At 34.9% G+C, this 23,440-nt stretch overlaps 4 protein-coding genes across 4 annotated transcripts; 2 read left to right on the forward strand and 2 right to left on the reverse strand.

Annotated features, from left to right (window-relative positions):
• Positions 1-9,143: 9,143 nt before the first annotated feature.
• Positions 9,144-19,223, forward strand: LOC123691482. The gene is made up of 3 exons (XM_045635893.1): positions 9,144-9,303; positions 10,489-11,375; positions 19,175-19,223. Exons 1-2 carry the CDS (start codon positions 9,144-9,146, stop codon positions 11,340-11,342), a joined length of 1,014 nt encoding a protein of 337 aa, XP_045491849.1. The 3' UTR covers positions 11,343-11,375; positions 19,175-19,223.
• LOC123690973 lies at positions 12,016-13,526 on the reverse strand. Its single transcript, XM_045635134.1, has 3 exons — positions 13,228-13,526; positions 12,871-13,095; positions 12,016-12,760 (listed from the first exon to the last, which is right to left on the reverse strand). Exons 1-3 carry the CDS (start codon positions 13,339-13,341, stop codon positions 12,350-12,352), a joined length of 750 nt encoding a protein of 249 aa, XP_045491090.1. The 5' UTR covers positions 13,342-13,526; the 3' UTR covers positions 12,016-12,349.
• On the forward strand, positions 14,274-16,199 carry LOC123690974. Its single transcript, XM_045635135.1, has 2 exons — positions 14,274-14,636; positions 15,696-16,199. The coding sequence occupies exons 1-2, from the start codon at positions 14,295-14,297 to the stop codon at positions 16,197-16,199; spliced, it is 846 nt and encodes a 281-aa protein (XP_045491091.1). The 5' UTR covers positions 14,274-14,294.
• Positions 19,224-19,860: 637 nt separating the features above from the next.
• LOC123691483 (rRNA methyltransferase 3, mitochondrial) lies at positions 19,861-23,089 on the reverse strand. Its single transcript, XM_045635894.1, has 6 exons — positions 22,960-23,089; positions 22,052-22,458; positions 21,704-21,951; positions 21,054-21,209; positions 20,545-20,845; positions 19,861-20,079 (listed from the first exon to the last, which is right to left on the reverse strand). Exons 1-6 carry the CDS (start codon positions 22,978-22,980, stop codon positions 19,911-19,913), a joined length of 1,302 nt encoding a protein of 433 aa, XP_045491850.1. The 5' UTR covers positions 22,981-23,089; the 3' UTR covers positions 19,861-19,910.
• Between the last annotated feature and the right edge of the window lie 351 nt (positions 23,090-23,440).

Raw genomic sequence — 23,440 nt, forward strand, 5'->3', positions numbered from 1 at the left:
TGCAAGCTTATTCATATGATTTTGGGAAGATGCGTATAGTTTTATGTCATCCATGTAAAGTAGATGCGTAATTTTTAAGGTGTTGTTATTTCTATTTGAACATATTTCTGTATTTACATGAGGATTACATATGAGAGGAAAACCTAAGTCGTAGAAATTTAAAATGTTTGAGAGTGGGTTGAGGGCGAGGCAGAACCAAAGGGGGCTGAGAGAATCCCCCTGGAAAATGCCACGTTGTATTTTAATGCTATCTGTTAGTTGATGTCCATTGCAAGTGTTAATCTTTAAGCGGGTTGACCATTGTTTTGACGCAGCTGAAAGAAAATCTATTAAAATTGGGTTAACTTTATATATATTTAAAACTTTAAATAGCCATGAATGTGGGACAGAGTCATATGCTTTCTTATAATCTACGTACATTGTGAACAAATCTTTTTTTTCTTTAAGCACTTGTTTAAGTATAACGGAATCAATTATCAACTGCTCTTTACACCCTTGACTGAATTTTCTACATCCTTTCTGTTCTTCGCTTATTAGATTATTATTCGAAACATGTTTATTTATAGTTTCTGCTATGCAAGAAGTAATTATCTTATAAATTATTTGTAGGCAAGTAATAGGTCTGTATTTCGCTGGGTTCAGTGGGTCTGTAGAATCTTTTGGTATCATATGTGTTATGCCTTCTGTTATGTATGGAGGAATTGTTTCAGGATGGAGAATAAAGTTATTAATATGATCTAGTAAAAAGGGATGAATATACGTAAATTTTTTGTACCAGAAACTATGAACATTATCTGAACCTGGCGATTTCCAATTCTTTAGCTTCGATAGTGTGTTTACAAAAATTTCAGAGTCTATATTTTCAAATTGCATTGTTTCTAAATTTAAATATCTATTTTCTTCATCGGTAATCCATTCGGCTCTATCATTATGTTCGAGTGGTTGTTCCCATAAATTAGCCCAGAAGTTTCGAAGGTCATCAGTCGTCGGGTATCTGTTATGGTGATGATTGGCTTGTTGATTATGTAAATTCCGATAAAATAGTTTTTCATTATTAGAAAATTGAATATTTTGTGTCTTACGGAGGGTACAGGTTGTATATCTTTTTAATCTCTGTGACGCTACTGATAATTTTTGTTTGAGTGTATCTAATACGTGTACTGGTTTATTATTTTCTGGTTCATAAGTTGCGTGTGTTTTATAGTCTTCTAGTATTTTATTTACATGTTTCATTACCTTTCTACTTCGATTATTATCTATGTACTGCGTCAATCTGCCTATTTTAATTCTCAAATCTTCTATCTTCTTTTGTAATCTCCTTTGCCATGCTGGTTTATGGGTTTTATTTCTAACTTGTGTACTATCTATAGATGGTGTGTGTATTTTAGATCCATTATACTTAGCCGCTGTTAGTGCACTACAATAAATTATTGTTTGTAATGAAATAAAATCGGTGTTGCAGTCTATATGTTTGGGCAGGATAACTTGGTTTAGATATTGCACAGCTGTGTTTAATTTTTTAGTAACTTTTTGTTTCGGTATATATGCACGCTCTGTAGGACTTGTTTGTAAATAAATGCTGAGGTTTTCGTTAAATATGGTATCTATTTCTTCAATTGATTCCGGGTTATTTTGTTGTTGTTCTTGCGTTTGACCTGTGGGTTCATCATTCAAAATACTATAGATAAATGGTAAATTATTTTGTTCGTTCAGTAATTCTACAGTGTTGGTTGATCTAGTTTCTAGTAATTGTGATGTTATATTATGTGTAGCTTCTGTTTCGTTGGTAGTAGTAGGCTGGCTGTTTATAAATCGGTCGTGTGACACGCGGTTGTCTTCGTTCAATACATTTGTCTGTAAAGTTAATATATTGGTATTTTCAAAACTATTTTCGTTATAATTAGTTATTCCTAGTTCCGCTGCAACTTCTTTCTTAATACCTGCAATTTTTTCTTTAGTTAAGTATCTATTGTTGATGATAATCCTTCTCTGGTCAGCTACTCTCTGTTCTGATATATGCTCCAGGTGTGGGAATTTTGAAATAAAATCTTGATGCATTTGTTTCCTGTATGATGTTTTATTGGTTTCTAAATGAGTAACCCTAAAATAGCTGCGAATTATGGCTTCGTTATATTCTTGTGTCCATCTCATTCGTTGTGATTGTTCGTGTGTAGTTGGTTCAGTAGGCTTTGAGTATTGATTATTATTAGAGTTTTGTGTTAGACTATTTTGTTGTTGTACCTCTTTAGTTATTTCGGCTATTCGTTCATCTGACAATAATTTATTTCGGACTATGGCTCGTCTTTGGTCTCCTATACGTTGACGGCTTACTTGAATGTGAGGATATCTGTTAATAAATTTATTGTAAAGTGGCTCTAAGTATGTTCTATTGTCTGTTCCTAATGCTGTAATTTCTAGGTAGGTGCGCAGAATGAATTCATTCATTTCTGTTGACCATTTTCTGCGCGTTGTTATTTCACTTGAGGTGGGCACAGTAATACCAGCGCTATCTGCTGTCTGTGCAACATCCACGAGTGATAATGAAGGATTTGATAATGAATTTGGGGTGATTAAATTCTGTCTGCTGGTGGTAGTTTTATGAATAATATTGAGTTGCCTTACTTTGGGCCGATTACGTAACTTATATGAGAAAGTTGATGAAGCATTGGTATTAGATGAACATATTGATGAAGGTGATGTTTCTTGTAATGAAATTGGCGATTTAGTGGGACTGTAAGCTGTAGTTGTCGTTATATTAGAGACAGGGGACTGATTAGATGATGAAGATAAACATGAAGGTGATAATGATTGTTCGGCTGTCGTCAATTTTTCGAGGGGAACCCGCCTGTTCAGTTCCTCTTCGCCAACGGATCGCATGCTGTAGCATCCAGCGCTGGCTCCAGATGCACCCCGGCGCCCTCCGGGTAGCGACCGTAGGTTGTATCTTCGTTTGCCGCCTACCTCCTCCATATTTGTTACATTGTGTTCCCACGAGTAGCTAGGGACGATCGGTCCACCACGGCAGAGCCCCGCGTTCACCGTGGCAAGGGTAATTTAAACCGGATTTCCCCTGGTCTCCGGAGTTCGCAAACTAGCGACTAAGCTCCCCTTAGCCACGCATCCTTTGGCGCTTGCTGTTCCACCTTGGATTGGGCTGTATCTCGCTTGGTCTGGTTTCTCGTCTTGGGCCTATCCGGCATGAGTAGCTCTACCGGCTTAGCCCCGAGAGTCATTGAAACACACAAGCCCCATCACGTCGTCAACGTAGAGATACGGTGATGGGGTTATTATTATTATTATTAATGAACTTGTAGAAAAAAATTAATAAGGAACCATTTAAAAACTCTTGCAATAATTTTCACTTTTCTAAGATTTTTACATCCGTATTGGTATAAGCGCGGACGGCGCGGCGTAACATTGTACCTACTTGGTTAGTATAGGACATAGGTAATAATTATCTACATAATATAATACGTAATGAATACAATTATTAACTCAAAATAGGTATCTACGTTCCTACTTCGCTCTAATAATTTTGTAGAATATAATTACATACTTTAATTTCAAAGGGCTAACAAACTTTAAATTAAAGAGACTTTTATAAAATTTCCTGAAGAATGAAGATTCGATAATAAGAGCAAATTAGGAAAAAAGGTTTCGTTAAAAAATAAAGAATATTTTTCTTAATTTGTCTAATTTGAACTTTTTTTTATTAAATTATGAATCGGAGAGGAGAGCAGATTCTTTTTACTGGTAACTGGTAAGAGAACGCGACGATTTCAAACGCAATAAGCCGTTAGAGTAGGTACTTTTTGACTACATCCAATACAAACAATTAAATTTCTCATCTTTCATAAATATTAGTGTTGAAGTGTAGGTAGATATAAAGATAGGTGTAGGTACCTTAGTGTAAAATCAGTCGGAATTGAATTCAGTTGTAATTAACTTTCAAGGCCTAGGTATCTAATATTAGGTAATATTATCTATATTGTTTGCCTGTGAGCTCAATGAACCATCTTGTTGTTTAGTATCTAATAAAAAGTTACCGAGCTAACTTACCTCGATAAAAAATATTTTTATGGACAAAAATAACATGATCTTCATTTTTTATAAAACTTGAGAAAATAAGCTAAGCTCACCGATATAAAATTTAACTAAACTTTTTTCCAAAGAACTCTCAAAAGATCCGTGGTTTTAGTAAAGATCTTAATGCAGTTTATATTCTTTGGTTGTAATGAATAACTTTGCAACTTTTTATATTATTATTAATATAAAAATTCATAATGCAAAGATATGCGAATTTAACGATCAATTCAGAGCAAACACGTTCGACTTTTTCTTTTTATTGTTTTGATGGATGGATAATTATAATGTAGGTACTTAATAACTTAATATGTTGAAGGCGCCTTTATGAACCAAATTTATTTTATTACTCTAGGTAATGTATGAGGATGTTTCGTTGAACTCGAAAAGCTTTCCGTACGCTTTAACCTTAATTATACTTGTTCATTATTCAAATAATCACTCGATTTGATGGTTACAGGAATATGAACAATTAAAAAAGTTACTTATCCGAAATGTCTGTAAAACTCTATATTTTTTTTTTTCAAAATGTGTGTTGTTATGTAAGGAGCTTCGTTTTTAACACGTTTTCATTAGTTTCACTTATATGTTCATAAGTTTATATGTAAGTAACCGATTCCTTTGGACTCAATTTTGACCCACATTAAACGGACTGATTTAATTTTGGACACATATTTAGGATCGGTTTCATGAATTTGTCGTATTACAGGTACATAAAATCGTACATAATATATCGTACATAAAATTGATTAAGTACCTACACTTCATATTTGGGAACGTATTTTTTCCACAACTGATGCCAAATACAAATTAGAACAATGGCTCCAGTCCAGACCATTCAATAACTTAGTATAAGATTTTATATTAATCTCTTTATATTCTTAGGCTATTCATGATAAGTATATACATAAGTCATGCCTCGCGAGATTTAACTCTACGAGCCAGAGTGAACTCTTTGATGATTTCAAATAAATATACATAACTAGGTACATATTCTACATACAGGATCGAAATGAAAATTATCCTATGAATGATCGAAATATCAAATCAAATTCCTAATATAAAAGTTTATAGTTTACATTCTTGGTGAAATGAAGATTTTAATGTTTCGTTTAGCCGCCAGATTTGTATAAAAAAAACCTTTTATGTTTTCACGCCCATGAAAATTATAAGCAGCGTTTCCGCGAAATTACTTTACCGCGGGCGAAGGAAGCGAGATTTCTAGAGCAATCTTCTTTTTATCTCTAATATATAAAAATCAATGCCACTTTTCGTTGTAATTCCATAACTCGAGAACGGCTGAACCGATTTCGATAATTCTTTTTTTATTATATTCCTTGAAGTACGAGGATGGTTCTTATGTAGAGAAAACGTTAATATGTACCACGGGCGAAGCCGGGGCGGACCGCTAGTATTTTATAAATGTGTCTTTTTACGTTTAATTATAATTACATCACCTGTTTTGACATTTTCTTTTTGTTATAATAAGTTCTTAATAGTAATTATAGTTACTCGAAATACGTAGTCATTTATATTTCTATACTTGTAATAATATAAAGCTGAAGAGTTTGTTTGATTGTTTGTTGTTTGAACGTGCTAATCTCAGGAACTATTCAAAAATTAATTCGGTGTTACTTATTGTCCTATGTCCCCTATGTGGGGCAGAGGGCGTCCACAGTGCGCCGCCATCGCGTTCTATCTTGGGCTACGCTCTTCACCTCCAGCCACGTCAACCCAATCGCCTTAGCTTCCGCCGCCACCGAACATCGCCAGGATTGCCTCGTCACGCTTTCTTTTCCCTTGAGGAGTCCACTCCAGGGCTTGCCTGGGTATATGCGATGTGTTTCTTCTGAGAGTGTGGCCGATCCATTTCCATTTCGGTGTTAGATAGCCCATTTATCGAGGAAGATTATTATATGCTATAAATAATCACCCTAAGACCAACAGGAACGGAGCAATGCGGGTGAAACCGCGGGGTACAGCTAGTACCTTTATATACATGGTGTAATCGTTTATACGTAACCATTACAGATACAGGGTGACCCAAAAAGTAATGATGAACGGAAGCTGGGAGGTAGAGGACCTAGAGGGCTATCCGAATCACCCCCATGTATTTTATGCGATTTTTCGTATTTTCGGAGGTATGAAGTTTTTATCAATTTTTCACCTATCGCCGAGTACGATGATATTTTCACTCATTTTGACGTCAATTATTGTGCTAGATGCTTGATTTTTTTTTGTTTGCTAGTCTGAAAGATAGGCCAATTCAGTATGGTAACATTTACTATCGTTAGATCTTTGAATGGAATAAAAAAAAGAATTAAATGCCAAGAAAGATGAAATTACCCTGCAGTATGTTTACCAATTCAAGAGCCCGTAAAAAAATAAAATCACATGAAAAAGTTTTCCGTTTGGCTTTTAAAAACTTGCTCTATCTGTCAGGTAGCTACCCTGAAAATTTCATTTTATTATTAGTTAACGATAGTAAAGGCTTCAATCGAAAAATTGAAATCTAAATGTGGTAAGTGCAAAAATTGAATTAACATGATGCTTAAAAAAATCATAAAAAGGTGTTTAATTACCAGAAATTTTTAAAATGACCCCGCTGATGCTCAGTGCAAGTGCGACATCACCATAAAAATTCTTTTAAATGTCTGAATGCCCTTTTATCATTTTATCATTACGGAGTGGAGTACGAAGTGGCAGCCGCCAGTAAAGCCGGCGGCTTGTATTCCGCGGTAAGGAGCAATCCTAAACCCGGCGGCATGTGTGGATGCACCGATATACGTAGTACCGGCCGTTACTGAGCGCGAAAACAGCATTACAAAAATGTTTATTGTAAAACTTTGGCGCGAGTTCATTTAAAAGCCGTATTTAGAGACATTTAAAATAATTCGTAGTATAAAAAATACACATTTGTTTACTAAAATTTTATTCTTAAATATTATACCTACACTTTCAAATGTAGACACAAACAAAATAAAAATACATATAAGTACATATATATAAGTATCACGCATTTTAAAACAAAAATATCGCAGAACTATTTCAAAAAAGTAACTACAAAAATATGTGTGTTTGAGTGGATTGTTTTTGATTGAAAATTAAATATTATATAGGTGTATTTTTTTCACCCAAGTACTAGTAAATTAATCGGTTTATTGAAATATAACGTCAAAACAGACTAATAATTTTGAGGCTAAGCGCGCACCACGATTTTAATTTTTGCGACACGATTTCAAAATCGCGCTGTAGAAAATCGCAGAGAGTACGGTGCGCGCACAGCGATAATTAATAGTGATTATTACTCACTTTCATCATGGATTTCGTACAAGTTGCTTGTCTTTATTTACTACTTCGGAGGATAAGAAGAAAAAAAAAAGAAAATTCGTCTATATTGGACTCATTCTTTTACAGCAGATAGAATTGTCAAAAGTTTCTTTTATCCATACTAATATTATAAATGCGAAAGTAACTCTGTCTGTCTGTAAATTTGGTATAGAGATATTTTGATACCCGAGAAAGGACATAGGATCGGTTTTATCCCGGAAATCCCACGGGAACGGGAACTATGCGGGTTTTTCTTTGACTGCGCGGGCGATGCCGCGGGTGGAAAGCTTACTTACTTACTTCAACGGCGCAACGACCCAAAGAGGATCTTGGCCTCCGACACCAAAAGTTTCCAGGTTTCGCGCCTTAGCGCCCTGGTGTTGAGGTCTTCTACTTGAAGGATGTCCAGATCTTTTTGGACTTCGTCTCTCCAACGGTGACGAGGTCGGCCGACGGGGCGCCTACTTATCGGCTTGCTCATGTACACCCTCTTCGCAGCGCGATCGTTTGGCATGCTTTCTAGGTGACCGATCCATCGAAGGCGGGCAGCTTTTGTCTCACCAATAATGTTGGGTTCACGGATGGGGGGAAGGCCGGTAGTTCAGCCCAGCTGCACTATCAGCTAAGGCCGATGGCCTCGCTGACCAACGAAGGGTGTGGTCCTCCAGCAATATGGGGGTTGTGCGATGGGTTAACACCCCATCCACGTAAAAAAACTTATGTTACGAAACCGACACAAAAAAAAAGTTATATTGGGTGGAAAGCTAGTCAGAAATATAATGAACTTCGGATGTATCCCAAAAAATTCTTTGGCTATTATAGAATGACAAGTGATAACTGCGTTAAAAACAACCGACTTCAAACTTGCACTTGCAAAATTTACAAATACCTACAGACAAAAATGCTCATAAAATAAAAACTACTGGGCCTATCCGAATGAAATTTTTATGGGACCAATTCAACACCATTCCGCATCGAACAAAAAAAGAATCACGTAAATCGGTTCAGAAACCTCGGAGTAATCGGTGTACATACATAAAAAAAAACATATCGGCCGAATTGATAACCTCCTCCTTTTTTTTTAAGTCGGTTAAAAATTCCGCCAAAGGGCTGCCCTTTGTGCTTTTTTATTATTGTAACCTTTATGTTTATTTTGTTTCTTGTACAATATAGTGTAAAATAAATAAATAAATTCAAGCCTTTGACAGATTACTGAGTTTATGTTTACCAAACAGTACCTACCTATACCACTACGATGTTTACTGTTGGACAGACGAAACACAAGTGAAGTGCCAGCCGGGCCCGAGTGTGCGATTTTATTATCGCCTAATTATCGCAGTGCGCGCGGTACCATACAATTTCATATTCTGCATTTCATTTTCGCGACAATCGCGTCGCGAGCAGTCGCAGCAAAATGTGACAAATCACAATTTTAAAATCGCTGCGATTATTTAATCGCATGTGCGCGCATTCTCATAGTAACTCATACGTTGTATTTCTGCGATAAAATAATCACGCTGCATAAAATCGTGGTGCGCGCTTAGGCTGACGCGGCGACAGAGCGATAGTATATACGGAAATGTATGATGGAACGTTCGAGTGGCGCCGCGTCAGTGACGCGCGGCCGTAGCGGCCGTGCAATGCTCGCGCAAGCACTGTCGCGTGGCAGGCTGCGAAAGCACGTTGTTTTTAGGTTATTATCGAGTTATTTTCGAGAGAATATCTAAAAAATGGACGTTAGTAACATATTTACGGATGAGCAAGACGAGGCACTAATAAATTTAGTGTCTCAACATGCAATTTTGTACGATTTAAGTGAAACGGGCTACAAAAAACAGCCTAAAAAGGACAAAATCTGGGGTGAAATTGGAAGAATATTAAATAAAAGTGGTAAGTAAGTGCATTTTAATAATAGTTTTATTTTATTTTGATTAAAACTAAATATGGTTATCTTGCCAGGATACTTGACCAGCTTCAGTGTTGAAATACACTTTGAGTTGATTTCGAACATGTATAGCATGTTGCTAGATCAAACATATTCTCAGTAGTTTTCTGGTTCATTGCGTACATACTTAATATGGGCTAGTTGTATCTTCAAGATACGCATCTCGTAGAAGGTTATGAAAACAGCAGGCTACAATTATTAAGTCAGTGCAAGTATCTGGCGCTATTGCAATTGGAGTATAAAATACTCTAAAAACTTAGTAACCCAAAGGAATTTTCTGCAGCACGACGAGCGCGACATAGTCTGTAATTAAAAATCTCCATTCCGCGATCAAGCGTTGTTCTTCTCGAAAAGGGTTTCATCATATACCTAAGTCCTTAAAGCAAACGTCTCATCACCTATCTAAAAGTGGGGCAACTCCACATTCGTGCCGGGCAATGCTTTTGCCTCAGGAATATTGAAATTGTTGCTTGTTATTTTATTAACCGACTTCAAAAAAAGGAGGAGGTTATCAATTCGGCCGGTATGTTTTTTTCCTATTGCGGACTTCCTAAATATATTACTATCACCTTCCTTGCCGTACGAGCCAACATCAACAGCCACAAACTTATAGTTAGCGTCCACTAAAGCAAGCATTACAATTGAAAAATAGTTTTTATAATTAAAATAAAGGCTACCGCTGTGCGCTGGCGCTTGAACGCGAATGTGTTTTCCATCAATGCTGGAGAGTGGAGACGCAGTTTGGCATATTCCATTTTACCCAAAAATCCTTTTCGATTCGCTTGAAATCATTTCTAGTAGGAGGTGGCATTGCTACAGGCGTCAGTTTTTCCTTTAGTAGTTTAAGAACTTGTCGTAAAATTCGAGAAATATAACAATCCGATATTCTATATGCAAATGATAAAGATGCGTAAGTAGCTCTCCCCTGTTGCCATGAATCTGAAAAGAATTTTCTTTATAAACTTGTGTCTGGCTGTGTGTGGTTATAGTATGTGCGAGTATTGTATCAATAAAGGCGAATGCGAACGAATAAGCATAATATTAATTATTTACAAGTAAACCGATATTGATAATTATTTCTTACTTAGAATATTTTGCAAATACTTATTTAACATATTGTAATGTTTTAGGTGACAGCTGTAAGAAGCGCTGGAAAAATATTAAGGACACGTATTTCCGTCAAAAGCGTAAAAATAAATCAGGAACTGGATCAGCAGCGCCTAAAAACCCAAGATCAAAATTTTATACATACGCTAATTTGTTATCTTTCTTAGAGACCGCGCCAAGGGAACGGTTGACATTAAGTAATATCCAAAATGATTATTCTTCTACGCAGGATACCCAAATGCCTGATGAACTGAATGAATCTTCTGATTCACATATTGAAAAACAGATTGAGAACGTCACGGAATTTCAAGAGCAGTTAGACAATATTGCAAAAACGAGTTGTACTACTACTACCTCCACAACAGTCACTCCTTCCCAAAATGTACAGAATTCTGCAAAAATTCCTAAGTCTAATAAAAGGCAAAAAAACGACATATTAAATTACCTTCAAAAAAGAGAAGAGTCTCCGCAAAAAGCTTTAGATAAAATAAGCGATGACGAGGAATTACTGGTTTCATTTTCAGACCACTTAAAAAGTGTGTTGAAAATGCTCCCACCAATCTTAAGAATTAAAGCAAAAAATGAACTTTATGGTGTCCTCACAAAATATGAATTGTTAAGTCTTGAACCATCCCATAATATTTCGTCTGCTTCGAGTCCATACTCGCCTGGATACATACTACCAGAACAAGGCGCCTACTCTCCTGTACAAAATACAACTGATCCACTGACAGCTGTCTCCATGTCACATGCGCCAGAAGCTACCTCTGTGCACTATTCAAATTCGGCGAACTTAAATTCCGTACAAATTTATCAAAACAATATTCCCCACTCGTCCACCGATATCCACAGAGCTACTGATCTGTCTTTGCTTTGAAGAACTACAATAATTTTAAGTTAAATATATAAAATGATGCTATGATCTTTCTTTGATTCGCTTCGAATAATTGCAATAATTTACTTGTAAGTTTATGTAACATGAAGCTACTGATCTATGTTTGATTCGCTTTTAAGAATAGCAATAATTTACTTTAAGTTTATATGATAATAAATACATACCTCATAGTTAAAAATAATTTTTCTTCAGGTCTAATACAGTTTCTTGTTATTTTTAAGCACCACTGTCGCAGCGGCTTAGACGCTGCGGCCGTTGCGATAGAGCCGCGCTGGTCGGAAGTCCACCTTAAAGCTTAGATCATAAATTCCAAAAACCGCCTGTGAAAAAACCTTTATAAACAGGCAAACTATACACAAAATTATTATTTAATAAGGGCAAGGCATCTCTGAAGCTCCAATAACGGCAAACCACTGCATAATTTGAGCATCTGAAGTGGTTGCTGGATAGGGGCCCAGTACTTCAATAATGTAACTATCAGCACAAACTATTAGAAGTGGCTTTACCAAGTTTTCATATTTGTGAAGACTATAATATGTTTTCTTTTGGTATATATAATTAGAGCTTTTTTGAACATAACAATTTGTGCCACCTACAATTAAAATGGGTTTTTGTATATTATCTTCATATAAACCAAATAACCCGTTTTGTAAAATCAAGTTTCGATTAATTATTTGTTGCCTATTAATATGATTTATACCCAAATGATGCGGTACAAAATAATTATATTATAGTAATTCTCTTAGCTTTATTGATACAACCTTCCATAATTCTCCTTGGAATTTTAAATAACATTGATAAATAATCTTTCATTGCAATCCCCTGTCCTCAGATTTAATAAATATAAGGCTAGTGCAGTAGCAACATTATTCATTTTATTAAATTGTTCTACGTCATTTACTATTACATATATTAAATAGGTCTTTTGTAAAGCCGAACAACTTCTAAAAAGAACTTTCAGGCATATCAAAAATATTTCTGAAATCGGATTAAGAGTGGCTCTCTTTTAATTGCAGCATATCTTCAATATGAACAGCTGTAAACACATTTATATAATTGTCCATAATTCTATCCATAAAATCCAATGTCTCAGTATTGGAATGAAAATCACACAGCCTATTATTTTTTGGTACATAATAATTGTATTTGGTCAGTAAATTTCTTCTTACGCTGACTGGAACACGATTTCTTTCTTTTCTTTCACATCCTTTCAAAAAACAGTGAGATTCAGTTTCCACAGGTCTTATATAGTTAGGTAAGGTGACTGTTTCACTAGATGAAGTAGAAGTTACATCTTGTTCTGAAGTGGTTGATGTCGTTGGATTGGAACTTAAATGAGATGCAGCTCTGTCAGCCCTCACCCAGCAAGAATGACATAGATATGTTGCCTTATTTCCAATCTGTAAAGAAATACTTTGCTAAATCACCTTTCATTATCACTTTGAGATTTTAATAGAAAATTATGGATTACTTATTACTTAAAATATTATTAAAACACTCAATAACTTACCTGACGAGGTAATATCCACTCTAATATCACTTCTCTAATTCTTTGTTCGCGTTGAGAATCAGTTCTTAGTAAATGAAACCGTGTGCGCAATACAGAACGTCCACAATAAACACATACACGTTGATGACCCAGAGTACTAGGAGTGTCATCTTCATGATTTTCAATCCTCAAAGAATCATTTGCAAGTTTCCAGCATGCATCACATATGTGATCAGTGTGAGTGATCTACAAATAAATAATATTACAATTGGACAAACGAAAATGAATATATATTTAAAAACAATGTGTTTACGTTATGTTTGATTTCAATAGGTAGTACTAAATACTTTAGAATTTAGATAATACTAATCCACTAACCGTTAGAGGGGCAGTCCACTGTTGTATAATTGATATTATTGCTTTATCTTGTAACAAATGCATACGTATAGCATTGTTACGATTAGCATTAATCCCACAGTTGATGCAGTTCATATTTGTAAATGAAAAATCGGTTGCAATGTCGGTGTCCAGGTAGGGTAGGAGTAGTGTGAGTAGTAAAGGCAGGTACTAATCAAAGTCCGGTGTGCAAGCGCAGATTGGTAGTAATACCAGGGTTCGTCAGTGCCCTTAATACGGAGCGAAAGTCGATAAAGATGAAGAAAACAAGTAAATCAGACGCACAAAATTGAATGTAACGTCGCGTAGGTAAGGTAGGTAACGAAAACCAAAACGTCAAAACTCAAACGACAAACATGAAACATGACATATCGGGAGTTGCCATTTGCTAAAAAGAAGAAGAAGAAACATGACATTCTTATTAAAATTGTTGCTAGGCTTACTTGCTCTGTGTGCTAGGCTGCCAGCTACATTTCAGAATAAGAATTATTAAGTGAATAATAATCACAGAACAGTAAGAACATAATAGAAGTGCGATGTGGGCGTGGCCCACGTGTCACTAGTAAGGTAAGATCACCTAACTCGCTCTCAGTTGTGCGCAGAAAAATATTCGAGTCGGTTGTCAGCTGTCAAACCTTATTTCCATATTTATTCATTATTTAGAGCGTGTTGTTCGGTATTAGAGTGGAAAAATGATAGCAGACGAAATAATATCAGCAATCGAGGCATTTCATACCATCGGTAAGTCTTATTTTAATTTATTTTAAATATATTTTATGCGTCCTCCACACTACTCGCGAAGTTGAACGAGGTTAGACGAATAGAATAGTGTAGAGGGGCACTTCGGCTTACTTCGTCCAACTTTACCTCGCCTCGGTCGACTTCCATTTGTTGTCGGTTTTTGCGCCCGAGTCAAAGGGCGCGAAGTTACCCGAAGTGCGTTCTCGAAGTGCCTCTCTACACTACTCGGCCGACTTCAGTACGACTACGCGTCAAGACGTCGCGGTCGTTTTGAATTCATGTGTTTTTCGTTGATATGCGAGACTATTATGAGCGGCATACAGTGGTCACAGGAGCAAACTATGTTGTTTCTTGAAACACTTCAAGCAGAGCCTTTTATTTGGGACCCCAGTGAGAAAAGTCATAAGGACAAGAAAAAAGTAAATGATGCTTGGGTGCGTATTCGGGACGTTTTTGAAATACCAGTAGAAGAATTGAAGAAAAAAAAGGATTCACTTTTTGCGACATACAGGGGCTACTACAGAAAAATAGAAGCTTCCTTAAAAAGTGGTGCCGGCGCAGATGATGTTTATCGTCCAGTTTGGTTCGCATTTGAGTTCATGAACAGCTTTTTGGGGTGCGTGTATAAATGTAAACAAACAATAACCACGGTAAGTTTTTTATTATCAATAATTTGTTTTATTATTACTAAAGTACAGATTACAGCAAGGTCGATTCGCCAGTTTGCGTCCATTTAGTGCAGTTGCTTACTTTAGGGAGAACATAATAATGTCTGCATTAGTTTCAATATAAAAAGTATGTAGTTAATGTGGTAACGAACAGGCGAAATGAAAAGAAAGAAAGAAAGAAAGTAAATAAATTTATTGCAAAAAAACACATTACAAAATTATTAAAAAATATATGACCCTACACACGGGCATGTGGAAAATTCTCCTTGAATCCGTTTTCAACTTCCAACCACTGCTGCTCATTGCACGGCATCTGTAAATAAAAAGTATATAATATAAAAAATATTATCATCAAATAATATGTAAAAAGGCACGGTCAATTTCATGACCGACACTCAAATTGTATATAAATAATTAAAAAAGATATTCTAAAATAATTCAATATTATGTACATGCATATGATAATTATGTATTGTATGTATTTATTTTACTTATGGTATGTAATTATACATCCTACATTATATATTAATATAATGATATGATACCTATCATTATATTATATTAATATAATGAAAGGTAAATATACCTATGTATAAATATATGATATCTATTATTATATCTATGTATTATTTACAGTATATTTATTAGTATTATATTACATAATTCTTGCGTATACTTTTTACCCACCTCCTTTTTTGTAATTTTTTTGTTGGCAGTACAATAAAGTATTTAAATAAATAAAATAATAAAAAGCCGATTAATTATAGCACTCATGTATCTAATATATAAAAATCAATGCCACTTTTCGTTGTAATTCCATAACTCGAGAACGGCTGAACCGATTTCGATAATTCTTTTTTTATTATATTCCTTGAAGTACGAGGATGGTTCTTATGTAGAGAAAACGTTAATATGTACCACGGGCGAAGCCGGGGCGGACCGCTAGTTTTTCATAAAATACAGAGACATACACTCACACTAAAATATATTATTAAATAGGTCATGATATATACCTATAAATCTTTGCTATTTTTATTTCAGGATCATGGAACTGATTCGATTGAGGAAGAAACAACCAACGCTTCAGAGGATGTACCAATTGCTTCTCCAACTCCAAAAGAACCAGAGCCCCGAAAAAATAAACACACCATCCGACGGCGTGATAACCCGCCGGAATTGCAAGTTGCCAGTAGGCAGATGACAGAAGCCTTCAATAACTTAAATAAAGTGATAAATAATCCTTCAAAGGATGATGATGACGAGTGCGACGTATTCGGCAAACTAATTGCCAAAAAACTGAAGAGGTTACCGGAACATGAAAGGGATAATATCATGTTCGATATACATGCTCTGTTTCGGAAATCACCTAATAAAAGATCTCCATCGGGTGAATCGTTCTGTACTTCAAAAAAGATATGTATTACTAGAGATCAAATTATTGAACCACGCTATATACCAAAGACCCAAACTCAATCTTATTGTCCAGAAGATAATACACATCAGAGTGATTTAATATATAAGGCATTGTATCAATGTATAAAATGATATATTAAATCACTGATTTAATTAATTAATTTATTTATTTACTCTTTATTGGGTTGGACTAAAGCAAAGGGGGCGCAGGGCGAATATCTCGGCCATTTTTGATTTTAGAGAAAAAGTTTTCTATAAAACATGCTTATATTAGCGTAATCTTTACGATAAAACAATAATAAATAGGTGTTATAATGACACCAACTCCATCAAAAATTTTTTAAGTCCTGCGCCCCCTTTGCTTTAGGCGGACCCAGACTTCAACTACAGTTTTTGAAATCAACTGGCTTGAAATTTTAAATAAATAGTGCATAGATCTATAGCTGTCACCAGATGCCAAAAACCTCAAGGTGATTGATAATCGAATCTTAGCAGGTATAGCTTCTCTAAAATGAGTGTCTCGTTTAGTGATTAAGGGTTCGATCTTAGAAAGCAATAAATTAAAATCGTCCAATGACATTCGGTGGAAATTTTCAAATTCTCCTGATGGTTCTTGTATGAGTTCAAGAAATTGTTGTTCCATAGTACGTCTGAAAAAAAAATATACCTACAGTTAATTAACTTGCCATGTAATGTACTTTAACTTATTGGAAATCATAATTATTTAAATAAATATTACCTAGTTCTGTTCCGATGCATTGCGATCATCCACCATCTTCTTTTTCTTCTTTTCTTTGTAGTCTTCTTCATGAGATAAGTATGCACGTAGTTATAATACGCTAGAGAGCACATTGCTACGGCAGCTGCTACTTGAGCGTCCATTTTAATAAACGTCCGCAGGGTACCGGTAACGCTACACGAATGCGCTCTTCGCGAAGTTGAACGAGTGTGTAGTGTAGCACCGCGGACTTCAGTCAACTTCGGCCGAGTACTTCGCCGAGGAACTTCGCGAGTAGTGTGGAGGACGCATTACGTTACAACTTCGCTCGTCATAATTTGTCAAAAATTTATAAAAATATTAAGTCAAAATGAACCTTAATCCATAAGAAATAAGTACTAATATAGATTGAACAGCAAACAAGACTTTCTGGAATATTATTGCAATAAACAAACGAATGTTGGATTAGTGATGCATGTGGCGCATATCGACAGTATCGATACTTTAGAAAAGACAAACATTATAAATATTAAATTTTATTCTATTTTTCCTTAGCTTTCATTTGTCCTATTTAAGCCTGTCCCAGACAGACGCGGCCTGCGGTGGCGATCTGCTGTTGCCTTCTTGCTTGACCGTGATAACAATATACTGCCGCGGCCGCGGTGGCGGTCATTCTAACCTACAGCGGCACATTAGCTCTCGAGTCTCACCTGCAAGTGGACGTTAGTAATGGCCAATCGTACGAAGTTTTATTGCTTTTATTGCCCATATTTTGTTTTTAATTCTGTTGTTTTTTTTAGTATTTATTTATTTATTTATTTATTTGGTCAACCAACATTTGTTTACAATGATTCTTTAATATAATTATTATATAACATATATTTCTTGCGATAAAGTAACAAATAATTAGAGGTTAACACAGCATGCGCCAATTATACAGAGCTATTTCTTAAGAGTACGTAAGAGTAGTAAGTCTTTAAGTGATGTATCATACAAAACTGGGTACTTTTGCACTGTTTGAATAAACAACTCAGTGTTTATAGGCATAATTTCACGCGGTACACGCGGCTTGTTGCAAAAATTTACAACTGATCGCGTAATGACCGCCTCATGTCCGCGCGCTCATTCACACAGAAGCGGTGGCGGAGAGGGCGGGGCTTGCGGCCGCGGTAAGCCGCGCTGTGACCGCGTCCAGGCCGCGTCTGTCTATGTCGTTCCTAGAACTTTCAAGTCATCCAACTGACCGCCACCGCCACCGCCACCGCAGGCCGCGTCTGTCTGGGACACGCTTAATTTATAGATTTTCGAAAGAGCCTAATTTAAAAGAGAAATGGATAATAAATGCAACGTGACGAGTTAACTGGATGCCGAACAGCAATAAGCAGTCTAACAAAGGCCACCGATACATCAAACCTACGGCAGTTCCAAGATTTAAAATAATGCATATTTTCTGTTTGTTTTGTAAATATAGATTTATACTATTCTATTCCGTTTTTTATTTAAATATAATAATATGAAAAGACGTACTTAGTAGTAATAAACATACTCCAAAATGTGACACATTATCCTATACTCATATAATAGAAAGAAAAAAAAATGCACAAAAATATATTTATTTGTGAATTATCGATAACAAGGCTGACATCCCTTAGAGCATAGCATCAGGTTAATGTCAAGTTAATGTCATTAATTTAGAGTGACACAAATTTCAACCTTATGTCTATGTGTTGAGGTTCAAAGTTATATCTATCGAAAATTAACGCCCTCTGTTGTGGAGTAGCTGAATGTTTTCGAATTTGGAATTTCTGAGCAAAGAGAAACAAAACAGCTAATATACCTGGGGATGTTATACTAAAATAAACCGTAACATAGTGATTTAGGGTACATATTGAAATGCTGAATTTATAACCTTAGTCGGTTTTTACTCAAATTAAGCTGTCCAATCAAAGGCATAGTTTACTTGTAGTGTACTGTATAACTATCGGTTTAAATGTGTGGGTTTGGCGACACTGGTTTTCATACTAATTATGACATTATAGCACTTCTATTATGTTCTTACTGTTCTGTGATAATAATATTTTATTTCATAGAATAAATAGCGTGTTAAAAAGTTCAAAATAAAATAAGAACTTACATATTATGTAACTTCTATTTTTGATTTATTTACATTTGAATTCTATATAAAACTAAAATAAATATAAAAATCCATTCGTATTAATCACAGGTATTAATCAACTATTTTACCCGGCAACACTGTCCTTCAAAATAACAGACGTGTAAGCGGTGTAACCGTAGAAAGAGGAATGTCTGTCTACGTGTGTAACTGAGTGTGTAACAGACTTGACAAGCGTTTTCACTGCCATCTAATCTAATATCTAATATATATTTTACTAGCGGTCCGCCCCGGCTTCGCCCGTGGTACATATTAACGTTTTCTCTACATAAGAACCATCCTCGTACTTCAAGGAATATAATAAAAAAAGAATTATCGAAATCGGTTCAGCCGTTCTCGAGTTATGGAATTACAACGAAAAGTGGCATTGATTTTTATATATTAGAAGAGAATAGGCGAAAGTTTGTAAGTTTGGATGTATGGATGTATGGATGTTTGTTACTCTTTCACGTAAAAACTACTGAACCGATTACAATGAAATTTAGCACACATATAGAGGGTAACTTGGATTAACACATAGGATAGCTGTTTTTATCCCGGAAATTCCACGGGAACGGGAACTATGCGGGTTTTCCTTTGCAAACGCGGGCGAAGCCGCGGGCGGAAATCTAGTTATGTTATAAACATTGATTTCACATTATCCGATGATATCGGGTTCGAAAGAAAGGGGCGCTATATTATAGTTTGCCAGTTTGTCACTTTTATCGCGCGCGCTTCTTCAACCTGATTAGAATACGTTTTTGTTATACAGGAAGGTACATGGCAATGTACATTCAACATAGGCCTGTGTTGAATGTACCTACTGTAAAATTATTAATCCTTATTTGGCTCTTATTATAACCATCACTTCACAGAGTAAAACAAATGACTCTGGCATATCTAAAAGAAAATAAAAAACAACATTCCATTTAATTATCTTTAATTAATACTATTATTGATCACAATATAAATGCTAAATGATTTGCTCCTTTTCTCTTTCGAGTTTTTCTTTAGTCCAAGCTTGTATAAACTGTTTTCTTATTTCAAAAGCTATCACAGCTGCTGCCATTCCTGTGTTCAAGCTATCTACACCTCTTTGTAATGGAATATTTAGCCTCAAGCCATTTGTGCTTGTTGCTAATCTGCAAAAATAAAATATAATTTCAAAATAAAGCTTTTACCAAGAAACTATGTACTGATAATTTAAATACAATTTATTTTTATATTATGACAACAATATGCAGGCATCAATTATATCCACTTTACAATTCTAATTCAAAAACTATAATATTTTTATTAGTACCAAAACTAAATGGATAACCTTTTTATATACTTAACAACTAGAGGTCCGCCCCGACTTCGCCCGTGGTACATAATATTATATCGCAATAAAAGGTAGCCTATGTCCTTTCTCGGGTATCAAAATATCTCCATACCAAATTTCATGCAAATTGGTTCAGTAGTTTAGGCGTGATTGAGTAACAGACAGACAGACAGAGTTACTTTCGCATTTATAATATTAGTATGGATGTCTTGAGAATTATATTTTTATGTTACATATCCTTTTTATGGAAATTAATATTTAAAATAATTTTAATGAATTTTACCTGTAACTTTCTTCACTTATACCCTCTGTTTCTCCACCTATTACTAGTGTAATATGTTTCAAATTGGAAAATTCAACACCATAATATGGTAACACAGGTATCTGTGACAATAGTGAATTACTTGTAAGATCTGGAGTTTCTACATTATCTGTGGTAATATTACTGTCAGCTATAAACAGTGAAGAGTCTGGCACCATATGCTTTGGTATTTCTTCCCAGTCCAATGATGTATATATTGGCTGTCTAAAATGAGCTCCTGCTGCACTTCTTATTACTTTTGGATCCCAAACATCGACACAACCTAAAAATAAATATTATTATTGGTATATAAAATAAATATTAACTCTACTAAAAGTGCTGTCTATTTGCTTTTTCACACCTGCACCAGTGTGAAATATTTCATAATTTATTTTTTTATATTTGCTTTTCTAAAAAAGAACCCCAGCATTCACGTCATGTACATGTCATCACATATAATAATATAAAATGTATTTATACAATCATTTTACCTTTTGTTAGCAACACAGTTTCACAGCCAGCTCCCACCGCCACTCTTAGTATTGCACCCAGATTACCAGGTACTCTTATATTGTCACAAATTAAAACCATCGGCAGAGGTCTTGAAAGCCTCTTTACATTTTCAACAGTAGGCATTTCAAACACACCTATAAATCAAATTATGAACATACTATTAAAAATTAATTATAAGTACAGCTTATTCATATGAATTCCATCATTTGATTTGATCACTTATTAAAAGATATAGTAGTAGAAAAATTATAATTGACTTGAGTCTCCTCATGTCTACATATCACTACAGAAGTATCACATTTTTTCACTTTTTAACTAGCTCTGCTCCATAGTTTTACCCGCAGTGCTCTGCTTCTGTTGGTCTAAGCGAGATAATATATAGCCTATAACCCTCCTTGATAAATAGGCTATCTAACACTGAAAGAATTTTTCAAATCGGACCAGTCTGTCGGAGATTCGTGAGTTCAAACAAACAAACTCTTCATCTTTATAATGCAAAATATAAGTACATCTAACATTTGAATTCCTTTTTTGTGTTACAGATAAATCGGCTAATTTTGCAATTTTATTAAGCTTTACTATAAATTATAACTAGTGTGGAATTGAAGTGACATAATATATACTTTACCAAAAATTCCTGGTGGAGTTTCAAGATCTGACCACTTAGTAATATCTTTGTAGGGTATTTTATATATTTGCACACCAGAATTCGGAAGAAATGGATGAAGATTCTGTAAATCTTGAAGTTGACTGAACATAACATATTTTAGTTTACATTTAGCTTCCAATCCATCAACAATTAAGCGCCAACCTTCAACAAGCATTTGATTTGTCCGCATTCTTTCCTTTTTGGATTTCAACTTGACTAAGAGTGAACTGAAAATGCAACAGAATAATAAAAATACACAATAACATAGGCTTCAGTATGATCTAGATAATCACGGTATATTAAAGGGACTTTAGCGACAAAACATACCTTATTATACTATCATTTTCATTTAACTTTTCATACAGTATTTCACCATTATCATCATAGACTTTTTTCTGACTGAGGTAAAAATTCCTTTTCTTAATTTTTGTTTCTCGTTTTTCTATAACATCATTTGGTATGATTGGTTTTAATTTTTTAACAGTAATGTTCTCTTGAACTTTTGAGGTTTCTTTTATGTTTACTGCATTATCCTTATCCAATGTTTTTTTTAATTCCTTCTCCAATAATACAGGTTTCAAATCTATCACTTTTTCTTTTTTTAATTGAACATTAGACTCTTTCTCGAAAGGAATAATCACTTTAGCAGGCCTTCTATGCATCCACCTGCTATATAACCTAACAGACCGTACGCTAAACATAGTAGTTTTTCTTGTGATATTTATATGAGTGAACTAAAAAGACAAAATTAAGTTAGTTACTTTCAATATATTCAAACCTGAAAAGTAGACGATTACGAGCATGATAGCGTATGTTTCAAAATTTATAATTCGTATAATTTGTTGTTTTCTATTTAGAAATTAGATTCACGACAATTGACAACTGACAGTGACAACCACTTCTGTACTTTGTAAGTGACAGTTCTGCGCCTTCCCCCATTAACTAGCACAATAATTGTGCCTGTTTGATAATATAATCGATTAATGAGTTAAAAAAAGATAAATTTATGTTTTGTTAAATCTTAATATATGCCTAAAATAAACGAGATTAACAAATGAAAATTAATCGGACTTTTTAGCTAAGCCGAGCTTAATGTACCATACCATTTATTAAAAAGGTATTTCCTTAGATTACGGATTGGTCTTCGCAAGTCGCGCGGTCACCAATCCTTAATATAAGGGTATTTCATAGTTTTAATAATTAAAAGTTGCCATATTTGTATGGAATTAGCTTACCGTCCGCGGCTTCGCCCGCATAGTCAAAGGAAATTCCCATGGGATGAAGAATAAGATGTTTCACCGCGGGAAAAAGTAGCTTTTGTCACTCTCTAGACTCCTTACTATCTCCAAGGGCAAACTCTAACTTCTCATTTATATTAGAAATTAGAATATATTATATTTACATTTATTTACAAATTAGCGGTCCGCCCCGGCTTTGCCCGTGCTACATATTTCGCAATAAAAGGTAGCCTATGTTCTTAAGATTGTCTGTGCCAAATTTCATCAAAATCGGTCCAGTAGTTTGTGCGTGAAAACCATACATACATACATACAAACCTTTCCTCCTTATAATATTTTTATAGTATAGTAATATAGTATCGATAGGTAGGTACTTAAGTACCTATGTACTCATTTTTTATTGAATCTATCTGTGGAATTGTTACATAAGGTTATTATAAACTGTATTCTTTATAGCAAATACTTATAAATAAAAATA

Source organism: Colias croceus, chromosome 4 (assembly GCF_905220415.1).
Source record: "Colias croceus chromosome 4, ilColCroc2.1".
Lineage (NCBI taxonomy): Eukaryota > Metazoa > Arthropoda > Insecta > Lepidoptera > Pieridae > Colias > Colias croceus.

Excerpts from the sequence above, each read along its gene's own strand:
- LOC123691482 (XM_045635893.1), top strand. The coding sequence starts at position 9,144 with ATGGACGTTAGTAACATATTTACGGATGAGCAAGACGAGGCACTAATA. Across the intron at positions 9,304-10,488 it reads AAGAATATTAAATAAAAGTG|GTGACAGCTGTAAGAAGCGC; the intron begins GTAAGTAAGTGC and ends GTAATGTTTTAG.
- LOC123690973 (XM_045635134.1), bottom strand. The coding sequence starts at position 13,341 with ATGAACTGCATCAACTGTGGGATTAATGCTAATCGTAACAATGCTATA. Across the intron at positions 13,096-13,227 it reads AGTGGACTGCCCCTCTAACG|ATCACTCACACTGATCACAT; the intron begins GTTAGTGGATTA and ends ATTTATTTGTAG. Across the intron at positions 12,761-12,870 it reads AGTGGATATTACCTCGTCAG|ATTGGAAATAAGGCAACATA; the intron begins GTAAGTTATTGA and ends ATTTCTTTACAG.
- LOC123690974 (XM_045635135.1), top strand. The coding sequence starts at position 14,295 with ATGAGCGGCATACAGTGGTCACAGGAGCAAACTATGTTGTTTCTTGAA. Across the intron at positions 14,637-15,695 it reads GTAAACAAACAATAACCACG|GATCATGGAACTGATTCGAT; the intron begins GTAAGTTTTTTA and ends TTTTTATTTCAG.
- LOC123691483 (XM_045635894.1), bottom strand. The coding sequence starts at position 22,980 with ATGCGGGCGAAGCCGCGGACG. Across the intron at positions 21,952-22,051 it reads GAAAATGATAGTATAATAAG|TTCACTCTTAGTCAAGTTGA; the intron begins GTATGTTTTGTC and ends TTGCATTTTCAG. Across the intron at positions 20,846-21,053 it reads AACTGTGTTGCTAACAAAAG|GTTGTGTCGATGTTTGGGAT; the intron begins GTAAAATGATTG and ends ATTTATTTTTAG.